Source organism: Nicotiana sylvestris, chromosome 9, assembly GCF_000393655.2.
Source record: "Nicotiana sylvestris chromosome 9, ASM39365v2, whole genome shotgun sequence".
NCBI lineage: Eukaryota > Viridiplantae > Streptophyta > Magnoliopsida > Solanales > Solanaceae > Nicotiana > Nicotiana sylvestris.
Window position 1 is genome coordinate 127,982,188 of NC_091065.1, and position 12,525 is coordinate 127,994,712.

Sequence of the window (12,525 nt, forward strand, 5' to 3'; positions counted from 1 at the left end):
GCATTCTGCTCGCATACCCAGGCAGATTGTTTAGGTTTTTAGGAGCATTTTTGCGGTCCATTCTGCGGGCCGCACATCAAATTTGTGATCGCATATGCGATCGCAGATCTGTGTCGGGCTCCAGATTTCTAAATTTTAAACCCGACCCCCAATCATTATATTCTATGGAATAGTTCATTTTGAGCGTATTTCCTCTAAGAGAGGGGAAGTGCCTTTCATCAAATGTGCTCCACAAATCCTTGTTAAAAACATTGAAGATAATCAATTGGAGCACCAAAACCTTCATCCTATGAGGTAAGACTTCATCACCTCAGCTCTTAATTTTATACATAGCTATAAGGGGTCATTACTGGCGAAATTCATGGGGATAAGGGTAATTGCATTGCATGCATGTGTTCTTAGAAGATATAGGGAAATTTTAAATAGAGAAGCATGTGGAATGGGCTAAGTGTTATCTTGCATAAAAGGACCATAAGGCCTTAATGAACACTTAATGCATGATAAAATGCTCAAGTGATCTTAGATTATGATCTTTTTCTGATCATGGATTCAATTGTGCTATATTGCTTAAATAGATTGAAGTGCGAACATTCTGGAACGTTATTGGATTAAGAAAAGCTCAGTTGAGCTATGTATGGCTAAAACCTCATCTTTTAGAAATCAAGCTCTGTCGGTGTTTGCGTAATTATGGTAAAATTAGAGTTGAATTGTTGTATGGATTGTTGCTTCACATGAATTTTGGGTTGCGACTTTAAATGCGTGAAAGATGTGGCTCAATATGATAAATGTGTTATTCTTGTTAACTTGAAAGGGTGGCAGGAATATGAATCATGTACTGAAATGCTTAGACCTTAAATTAAGATTGAAGTAGTATATTTTGTGTCCTCTATGTGAAGTCTCATCTACACTTACAACTTTATTATCTCTCGTGTGCACATATTATCCTAAATTACCAATCTAACATTGAAATTGGGAATGATGTGAAATGTGGCCTAGTGCCAAATATATGACGTGATCGTTGTGGCCCCAAGTGCCTATGGAATGATATATGTAATACAAAGATTGAATTGAGATGGCTGATGGAAATGGGAAACACCTTGGTAAGGAGGCCTAGCCGATCAGGCCGAGATCGGACGCCATGCCGCACACATGGTGGTATTGTGTTGATATTGAACCCCGGATAAAAAGGGGAAAATGAGATTGTGATTGAAGTGTATGTATCAAATGAGGTAACCTAGACGATCGGGTCGAGATCGGACTTCGCTCAAGCTAGCGGTGGTATAGCGAACAATGATGAACAGTATGAAATGCCCCAAACTAAAGGCTATGGAAACATAATGCGAAAATTGTATGATTCTTCTACATTGATAAAGTTGTTATCATTTAAAGCTTTTGAGTTATACTTGTGCTTTCCTTATGCTTGGTATGAAAGTTCTTTCTAACTAGATGGTGTTTAGTTATACATACTAGTACTATTTTATGGTACTAATGTCCCTTTTGCCGGGGACGCTACATTTTTAAATGAATATAGGTGGCTCATTTGCGGATATTGTCGATCGCGCATAGCGGAGTACCTTCTTCTCAAAGTCTTCGTGAGCCCCTTTCTCCTTAAAGGGGTTATATTGCACATCTTTTGTTGTGGACTTCCACTTTTGAGGTATAGCCAGGGCCTTGTTGCCTGCATTGTCATACTTGTCTTTTGCATCTTTAGAGGCTCCGTAGACATATGTGTGGTTGATGTACGGGTGTTGGATGGGTCTGCAAACTATGTTGTAATTCTAACTCTTGCTTCTCTAAAGTGTAATTGTATTGAATCTTGGAACTTAACTACGGCTTAACATTGTGATATAAAATGAACTAATAACATTGAATGTACTATCTTTCCTTGTCTAAACAAATGAAAGCATGGTTTCCTTATTCATATTGGGTTGGGTAGGAAGTGTTTGATAAGGCTTGCTCAGTTGTGTTCACTCAATTGAGCGTCGGTCGCGCCTCCCAAGGTTGGGGCGTTACACTAAACATACGAACAATTTGAATTCAGAACACACACTTACACTCAAAAACTCTCTCTTTCTCTACTGCTACTTGTTCTGCTGCTATCTAGCCGGCTGAAAGCCATGGCTAGACTGTGGAATCTTGCTTACTTTTCCTTTATGCACTTTGCTTCTCTACTAGTATGACCTAGTTAATTTTTTAAGCCTCAACAACAATATGTTTCTCTAATTGTTCCAAATTCTCTCATTCTTGTCTACTTCTGCTTATGTTTCTGTAGTCAAGTTACATTATTGGCATGTTGTAATATGTTCCCTTCCCCTTTTAAGTCAATGCCTCCCTATGTGTGTACTCTATTAGTCACTTGTTATGTGGTTGCTGACTTATGAATCCAAAACCCCATATGCCCTCTATGTGTTTGTGTTCTCTGACTGGTTTGTGGGCATGCCAGCATCAGCTATTACTGCGCATGACCAAACCTGACCCCTACTGGGGTCATATGCTCCATACAATGTATTCCCAAAACCCCTTGACCCCTTGGTGTGATTACTGACTCTGTGTGTTTGAGTTTGTTCATTACCTCAACTAATTTCAAACACTTTTGCTACTGATTACTTTCAAAATGGACTTGTCAGTCTAGTTTTAAACAAACTCCTTTTCAACTATGTTATGCACTTCCACTATACTCCTAGAACCTAGGTTCTACCCCTCTTGCGTGAGCCTTGCCTTGGGACCCTTGATCTCCCTCTGAACTTGGACACATAAGGGCTGGTCCTTCCACACTGCACTCATTTCTGTCTGGTAATGCAAACCTGGGTATAAGCACTGCCCGGGGTCCCATGAGGTCCTTAGGGAACTTTGACATAGCCAGGTTTGAGAAAGCCTTTGAAATTCTGGCACTGAAGTGGTTCATTACATAACTCAGAGAGGAAGTCAAGATCAGGATTTCCTTTGGTTGTAATTTTCTTATTTTTGCACTTCTTTTGTAATTCAATCATTTGGGATGTAATAATTTGTAAACAATGTTGGGGCTGGCTAGTGAAAAGTGATGGAGTGATTGTCCATGCTTTAGGTATTAGAATGGTAGATAACATGTCTATAGGGTGTATTTCGATATGATTTGTTAGAAAACATGCCTATAGGATCTGCTTTGGTTTAATAAAATTATGCATGCTTCACATAATTCAGCTATGTCTAAATGGCCTTTTAATAGAAATTATGCTTATAGGAACTTCGCTTTGATCAAATAAATCCTGCCTACTCCACTTCATGTTCAATTAGATACCATGCCTATAGGACTAAAATCAGCCTTTAATACTTAGATATCATGTCTGTACAAATTAAAATAAGCTATAATAGAGATCATTCCTATAGGATCTAAAACCAGTATAGTTAAAAAATCAGTTTGGCTCGTACTTATTTGTTCTGAATCAGTTTAAATAACCTACTGTTTTAAATTAATACGGTTAGAAAGCATGCCTACAGGATCCAAATCGCTCGTTTAAAAATTGTTTACTGTTTTACTACACTCCTAATCAGTAATAGATATCATGCTCATTGGACATCACTACTATGCCTAGGCAAGCCCTAGGTAACTATTTAAATAAAACTGGAACTGCCTTTGTTAATTACCAACTGCTACAACTAACATGCAGGCCTGATTCAGACTTCTTTTCTGAGTTATATAATGAATTTGGTTCTGACTCAAACTCTGCCTTAGGATTTTATGATTCAGACCTTAATTATGTTTTAAGTTATGTTATTTATATGAATTGTTTGTGGAGGTTTACATGAGCCTTTTAACTGCTTACATGTTCCCGTCAAAAATGCAGTCCAATGTGTTTTTTATGCTGCCTTAGCATTTTTACCTTTAAACCTAAGAGTCAGCCTAAAACCCTCCCTATTATATTTATAGTAGTCCTAAAATCCTCCGGAACTAATAGGAATGGGACGGGTAATAGCATGCAATAGAGGTCGAGACCAATACGCACTTTAATACCTTAACGGAGTCGGAAGGGTAGATATGGATATGATGACCAGTGCGCTAATACCACGTATATCCCCTCTTTTGAGGAGTGTCATACTAGGTATTGCATTGAGGTGATCCATATTATAAACAAACCTAGGACCCCCTTTATTTTTTTACAAACATGTCTAGCTTATAACTCTTTCAAACCTTGCCTTCAATAGTTGTTTTCAAACGTTTGTATGTTTAACTTAAATTACCTCTTACTTGAGCCTTTATTTGTTTACTTTCTAATTGCACAAACTCACAAAAGAACTATCTGGCCAGGAACCACACTAGTGGATCCTGAGGGGTGCCTAACACTTTCCCCTCGGGATAATTTCAAACCCTTACCCAATCTCTAGTTATCAAACCTAGTTGTAAATAAACTCTATAGGTGTCCTAATGCTCCTTAAATCATTTGGTGGAGACTCTTCAAAATACCCAATTCCCAAAAAAGGAAAATGAGTCATTATACCCCATGAATGTCGAAACTCGTAAACTCCTCTCTATTGAGAAAAGGGGGAAAATGGGGGTGCGACATCACCCTCGTCTAGAGCTTCCCGAAGCCTGGCCCCTTGACGGAACAGTTCATATCTGAGCCTATCAAAGTCCTGCAAAAGAAAAACTCGATAAACAATGGAAGATGCAAAATACCGGGATGACGCACCAAAACTCACTATGAAGTGAAGCCGACAAACTCCCTCGAAGGCAGAGCACACTCCTATCGGTCCTGCCTCTTCGGCCCTGCCTCTTCGGCCCCGGAAGAATCAACATCGGGCAATGCATATCCACTCGGAGGAACCACTATCGTGGAATCAAACACTTCGGGAACAGCAGATTCGGGCAATGCCCTTTCCTCAAAGATACGGGCCCGTTGAGGCCCATTAAAAGCTCTACCACACTGCGGGTGCAAATCCCATTTATCGCCATTATCCCCCCAACACGGAGGCCGATTACTCCTTCCCCTTTTTGGAAGAGCACTGCCTCATCCCAAGGAACCGCCCGGTACCTACAACGGCAAAGACGGTACAAAAGAAAAGGGGAAAATGTCATCTCAAATATATGAAGGCCAAGGAAAGGGAAGCATGCGCGCATACCTTGGTATCTCGCTCCCCATTCGATACGAAATACAGCTCGCCACCTATACTCGTTGCAGGTCGAATGGGTCACCAACCTCTGGACGCAGCCGGGCAGATTCAGAACTTCGCCTGGCATCCATAAAGTTGCTACAAAAAGAGAGAAGCACAATTAATCAACTGATTTTTCGCTATAAGCAAAATCTGAGAAAGCACCAGACACTCCACTCACATGTGTAATTCCATCCCTCGGGAAATGGCATAAGCTCCACGGGGATGATGTCTGTCGTCCGGACCTAGACGAACCAACTGGCCCACTCCCGATCCCCATCTTCTTTATCGTCGACGACGAAGGGCATGGACGAATGACACCGTAGGGTTAGCAGGCCTCGGTGATGGAAGGGTCAGTACATCCTGACGAGGTGACTAAACATGAATTCAAGCACAGCCTTTTCTGTAAAGGACCTCATCATCAGCACCACTCGCCAAAACGATGGATGTATCTGAGCCAAAGTAACCCGATACTTCAAGAAAAAATCAAGCACGACCCTATCAAGGGGTCCAAATGCGAAAGCATATAGGTATTCACTCAAGAATCCACCAGGAGAATCCGTAATACTCTCATCCGGGGAAAGCACCTACAGCGTTACCCACTCGCTCCATCTGCATCATCTCTTTACCATCTCCATATGTTCCTCTTTTATCAAAGACACGGTCTTCAAAGCGAACTCTCGTGGATCCTGAGCGCTGGGAGTGACACTTCCCACTCCTTGCGGGGTCGGCCCTATTGTAGAATTGATAGACTAAAGCAAGAACGCGTGCCAACGCTTTTTTGCGCCTGAAGAAATGAAGAACCCTACACCAAGGCGGAAGGATTGCTATCTAAAATAGTGAGGTCTTTTGAAGAAGCCAAAGCCGTCCCACATATGTGCGGGAAACAACGACGATTCACCTATCCGGAGTGATCCCCGGGAAGCCAACGACCTTGATACAGATCAATGGGGTGATACCCGACCCTAGAGGCATCCGTCGACGAGAAGCCGGGCCTCAAAGAGTTAACCGTGTTGTCTCCAGTTTCGAGGCAGCATCCGAACTCGAGGATCTCTGTCAAAAAGGAAGTCGGGCTTTGGGAAGCTTTCAATGCCATCACTCGACTCAAGGCGGTACCCTATCTCATGTTTTCCTTTTCTAAAAATAAAAATAAGCACGTGAAGCTCCGATCATGAAGGCTCCAGGAAGGCTCGATGCAGCGCCTGAGTACAGGTATCCCCTAAACAGAAGTCTATCCCCTGCGGTTTAAGAAGCTATCTGCATCAAGTTCAAAAAAGAGCCTTAGGTACCCAAGGCTGACCTTCGCTCAGGTTACCGCTCTCGAATGCTCCAAAACTTAGTGTACTATATCCATGCAACTCGGAGGGCCCAACCGCCCGAACCAATCAGATCAATTCAGGCTTGGTTCGAGGTATGAAGAGGGGCTCGGAAAAGAGCCATGTCAATCCGCAGAGGATCGGAAAGAACTCTCGCATTTGATTTAGATATCAGTGGTCAACAACAAAGGAAAACATTCAAAGGCCTTGAAGGGCACAAGAGCATTCAATAATAAAGCAAGAATTGAAAGCAAAAGTCAATGAAGTATTCATATTCATAAAAATCCATGTACAACAGCCCTTGAGGTGTCCTTACATACAACTATAAAAGCCTACAGAGGATCTCGGCGCATAAAGGGAGAAACAAAAGGATTCACACGCGAAGTAAAAGCCAAGAGACCGATCTGCCTTCAAAGGTCCTCCTCCTACAACGGGCGCCTCCAGACGCACATCCTCAGAAGCCTCATCCCGGAGTTCCATACTGATATCCCCAAGGGATAGAGCGAGAAGTAGGGCGGGATGAAAAAATGTCATAGCTCACCGAAGCTCGATGCCCCTCGCTGGCCAAGAGAACCTCGGAGAGATAGCAGACCGAACAAGCTTCGGTCCCGCTTGCACGGCTACTTAGAGTCCACTTCTTAGAACATCTAGCCGTGCAAGCCCCCAGCTCGGGGTAGAGCACCACATCGAGCTGGGGTATGAAGGTGAGCAGCATTGTATAATCCGAGCCCTTTTTTAAGTAGCGGTATGTAATCCGAGGAGCTTTTTGCAAGCTAGGAAAGTTGACCCTCGTATGTCATCATCTCAAGCAAAAAGCAGCAAACATAACAACGACCACAGCTTGGACAAGACAACTTGGTCATGCTCGACCAAGGGAAGCTCCGGCAACAGGCCATAACACCGCCTGTGGGAGCTCTGACGCACGGCCTTAAGACCATAAGACCCAAACATGATGTTCAAGGATGGAGGAAGATGATAAGAAGAAACAGGTAAATAAGCCAACGGAAGCACTGGAATGGAAAAATCAGCGCCAAGGCACCCTATTTATAGGGGGTAATGACACGATCATCGAGGCTTTGGAAGATTATCGGCGGATGCAATTACTGCACTCTTGAAAAATCGAATCAATGGCAGTACACTCACATTGGAGAACAGGAATCGGCAGCGCGTTAAATGATGTTAAAATGCACAAGCCCACGGGGCACCCCGATTGCCACAAAGCTCGCGCCATAGGTTGCGTTATTGGTATGACGTCACCATAAGAAGCTCGAGGAGTCAGGTGTCAGAATCATTTCCCATCGATACGTTATGGGAAACACAGAGACTATCCATATGCGGTGAAATTGGAGGACTTATTTTCTCGCTATCAAGACACTTCAAAAGAATGCCTCGAGACCCTGAGGACGTGAAGCCACGACTGAGTTCCCTCCCTCGGGGCTCGTTGGGTCCCAACTCAAAGAAGACAGAGGATGAGGCTAGAACAAAAGGGGAAGTTCCCTAGGCACACGGCAGAGTCTGACAAGGCCAGCCTGTCCAGAGCCTACACCGAAGCATGGCGTCTAGCCGTCACATCACAATACTTTATAATTAATGTCCATGTACTATAGTTGGGTTCTCTCCTATATAAAGAGAACTCACACCACCTTGTAAAGGGCTGATGTTGCTCTAACTATTTCTACTCAAGTGCAATAATATCTCTCTCTCTCTCTCTTTTCTCTCTAACTCGCTTGTTCTTATTGGCCCGAGGCCACTTTAGAACTTACTACTCTCCCATTTGTTCTTTCTTTATTGCTTGGTATTGTCCATAATGAGCCTTGATTAATCATATCTTAACTGTTATCCCATTCTTGATGACCCCCGATAGCTGATCGAGCCCAGATATCGACCCCGAGGTCATCCATCGACTAGTCCGAAGCCCGACAGTAAGCCTTTAGGTTTAATTATTGCTTCGTTTTAGCTCGGATTTCATAGTTAAACTTCATACTCTTAGCATCATCTACTCTAATAACTAGCATAAAAATAGATCACGTATTTTTACAATTCCATTTACAAATTTAATTGTTGTTATCATTTTCACAGTAAACAGTTCCATAAATAGTTATTCGAATTATCAGGGTCAGTAGCTTCGCTAGAGGAGAGATTGCATTGAGTGTGGAGACTTGAGTCATCTTAAGAGGGATTGCCTCAGACTTCTGAGTAGGGTTCCACATCAGAGCTCATAGCCTATGAATTCAGCACCCGCATCAACACCAACCGCACAACTTGCTAGGGGTGGGGCTCAGCCAGTTCAAGGTCACCCTAGAGGGGGAAGGTCGGTCAGGCAGGGGTCAACCCATTACTATGCATTTCCTGCTAGGCTAGAGGTAGTTGGTTTTGATGCCATGATCACATGTATTGTTTCAGTGTACCACAAGGATGCTTCAGTGTTATTTGACCCTGGTTCAAATTACTCTTATGTGTCCTTCTATTTTTCTTGTTATTTTGATATGCCTCATACTTCTTTAGATATGCATGTTCATGTATCTACACTAGTGGGTGATTCTATTATGGTGGACCTTGTATATCGGTCTTGTGTGGTGACCGTTTGGGTTATGAGACTAGAGTTGATTTCTTATTGCTCAGCATGGTCTTGTTTGATGTGATTTTGGGCATGGATTGGTTGTCACCATATCATGTTATTCTTGATTGTCACGCTTAGATCGTGACATTGGATATGTCGGGGTTTCTAGGGTTGAAGTTGAGAGGTTCCCAGGATCATGTTCCCAGTAGAGTGATTTCATATCTGAAGGCTCAAAGAAAAGTTGCAAAGGGGTATTTGGTGTATATGGCTTTTGTGAGGTATGTTCGTATTGATACTCTTACTATTGAGTCAGTTCCAAAAGTGAGAAAGTTTCCAGATGTGTTTTATGCAAACCTGTCGGGCATGCCACCCGACAAGGATATTGATTTGGTGTTGGGAACTCAACCCATCTCTACTCCACCATATCTCATGTTACCAGTAGAGTTGAAGGAGTTGAAGGAGTTTAAGGAACATTTGTAAGAGTTACTTAATAAGGGTTTTATAAGGCCTAGCACGTCACCTTGGGATGCACTAGTACTATTTGTCAAGAAGAAAGATGGTTCTATGAGGATCTGAATTGTGACTATTGGTAGTTGAACAAGCTTACAATCAAGAACAAGTACCCACTACCATATATTAATGATTTGTTTGATTAGTATCAGGGTACTAGGGTATTCTCGAAGATTTATTTGAGATCAGGGTATCATGAATTGAAGATCCGAGCTTCAAATATTCCAAAGATGACATTCAGGGCACTCTATGTTCACTATTAATTTCTGGTGACCTCGTTTGGGATGACCAAAGCCATAGCATTTTTTATGCACTTGATCAACAACGTATTTTTGCCCTATCTTGATTCCTTCTACATAGTTTCATAGATGATATATGGTGTATTATCGCAGCCGGGAGGATCATAAGCACCACTTGAGGATTGTGCTCCAGACTTTAAGGGAGAAGAAGTTATATGCCAAATTCTTCAAGTGCAAGTTTTGGCTAGACTTGATGGCATTATTAGGCCACATGGTCTCCAATAAGGGGATAAAGGTTGATCCGAAGAATATTATGGTAGTTTATAGTTGGACCAGGCCGTCTTCTGCTACTAAAATCTAGAGTTTCCTTAGGTTGGCCGAGTATTATCGCTCTTTTGTGGAGGGGTTTTCATCTATAGTATCTCTATTGATTAGTTTAATGCAGCAGGGTGCCCCATTCAGGTGATCTGATGAGTATGAGGAGAGCTTTTAGACACTTAATACTACCTTGACTACATCTCTAGTTCTGATTTTGCTTTCAGGATCAGGTTCATATACAATCTATTGTGATGTTTCACTGATTGGCATTAGATATGTGCTGATATAGGGGTTAGAGTGATTGCTTATGCTTTGCGTCAGTTAAAGCCCCATTATAAGAACTACCTAGGACATGATTTGGATTTGGTCGCCATATTTCACACGCTTAAGATTTGGAGGCATTATCTTCAATAAGTGTCTTACGAGGTGTTCAAGGATTACATAAGTCTCTAACACTTATTCAAGAAAAAGGATCTGAACTTGAGGCAACTGAGGTGGTTAGTTCTACTAAAGGACTATGATATCACCATTCTTTATCACCTGGGAAAGGCCAACATGGTGGCCGATACTTTGAGTAGGAAGGCTAAAAGCATTGGCAGTCTTACTTACCTTATAGTTGGAGAGAAACTGTTAGAATTGGTTGTTGTGGATTTTCCTAGTCAATTTGTGAGGTTGGATATTTCGGAGTCCAGTAGAGTTCTCTTTTGTGTTATATCATGATATTCCTTATTTGAGCGCATCAAGGTGCGTTAGTATGATGATCCCCACTTGCTTGTCCTAAGGAACGTGGTGCAACATGGTGATGCCAAGGAGTTTACTATTGGTGATAATGGGGTATTCAGGTTGCAGGGTTGGATCTATGTTCCAAATATTGATGGGTTGTGAGAGTTGATTCTTGCGAAGGCCCATAGTTCGCGGTATTCCATTCATCCGGGGCCACGAAGATGTATCATGATTTGAGGCAGCACTATTGGTGGCAGAGCATGAATAAGAATATTGTTGAGCATGTTGCTCGCTATTTTAACTGTCAGCAGGTAAAGTACGAGCATCAGCAAAATGGTGGTTTGCTACAGAGGCTTGATGTTCCAGAGTGGAAGTCGGAGCGTATCACTATGGAATTTGTGGTTGGGCTTCCACGAACCTTGGGGAGATTTGATGCAGTATGGGTCATTGTGGATAGACTAACCAAGTCTGCACACTTCATTCCCGTCATGACTACCTATTCTTCAGAGCAATTGGCTCGGATCCATATTCAGGAGGTTATTCACCTTCATGGTGTTCCCGTGTCTATTATCTCATATTGAGGCATGCATTTTATATCGCATTTTTGGAGAGCATCATAATGGGCTCACAATTCGATCTAAGTACAACATTTTATCCCAGACAGACGAGCAATTTGAGCGCACTGTTAAGATTTTGGAGGACATGTTACGTGTTTGTGTCATTGACTTGGAGGTTTACGGGATCAATTTCTTCTGTTATCAGAGTTCTCCTATAACAACAGTTATCAGTCGAGTATCCATGTGGCTCCTCGTGAGGACTTATATGTGAGGAAATGTTGTTCTTGGAATGGTTGGTTTTAGCCTGGGGAGGTTAGGTTATTGGGCACTAATTTGGTCCATGATGCTTTGGAGAAGGTGAAGTTGATTCAGCTTCGTACACCGCAGTCCAAGAAGGATGGTTATGTTATTAGGAAGGGCCGTGATGTTTCATATATGGTGGGTGAGAAGGTTCTACTCAGAGTGTCGCCTATAAAGGGTCTTATGAGGTTTGATAGGGAAGGAAAGTTGAGCTCTAGGTATATTGGTCCTTTTGAGGTGCTTGAGAGAGTTGGAAAGGTGGCCTACAACTTGCATTGCCACCTAGTATATCGATAATTCACCTTGTGTTTCATATTTCTATGCTCCAAAAATATTATTGGGATCAGTCACATGTTTTTCCCTTCAGTATGGTGCAGTTGTATGCGGATTTGAATTATAATGTGGAGCCGGTGGCCGTTTTGGATCGCAAGTTCGAAAGTTGAGGTCGAAGAATATAGAATCAATGAAGGTTCGGTTTATAGGTCGACTGGTCGAGGAGGCTACTTAGGTGACTGGGCACGAGATATGGAAAAGATATCCCTACCTTTTTAAGACTCCATGAATATTTTTAGACTCGTTCGAGGATGAATGTTTGTTTAAGAAAGGGAGAATGTAAGAACATGCATGTCATGTTGAGTAATTTTGCCCCATTCCCCCTATTTTTTGCTTTACATAAGTGTATTTGTGATTACGAGACATATCATGGTGGCTGGTTTGGTATCGAGAAAGTTTTGGAGTGAATTGGGACACTTAGTCCCAAGGTTGAAAGCTTAAATTCTAAGAGTTGATCGGAATTTGACTTTTGTGTAGATGACTCCGGAATGGAGTTTTGATGGTTCCAATAGCTTAGTATGGTGATTTTGGACATAGGTGTA

The 12,525-nt window shown here is 42.2% G+C and overlaps 1 protein-coding gene across 1 annotated transcript; it reads left to right on the forward strand.

The window, feature by feature from the left end:
- Positions 1-11,014: 11,014 nt before the first annotated feature.
- LOC138878200 (uncharacterized) lies at positions 11,015-11,947 on the forward strand. The gene is made up of 2 exons (XM_070157866.1): positions 11,015-11,329; positions 11,654-11,947. Exons 1-2 carry the CDS (start codon positions 11,015-11,017, stop codon positions 11,945-11,947), a joined length of 609 nt encoding a protein of 202 aa, XP_070013967.1.
- The last annotated feature ends 578 nt before the right edge of the window (positions 11,948-12,525 follow it).

Bases quoted from the DNA above. Each gene is read 5' to 3' on its own strand.
- LOC138878200 (XM_070157866.1), top strand. From the start codon at position 11,015: ATGTATCATGATTTGAGGCAGCACTATTGGTGGCAGAGCATGAATAAG. The intron at 11,330-11,653 runs GTTATTCACCTT...GGTTGGTTTTAG, and splicing joins CTCGGATCCATATTCAGGAG to CCTGGGGAGGTTAGGTTATT.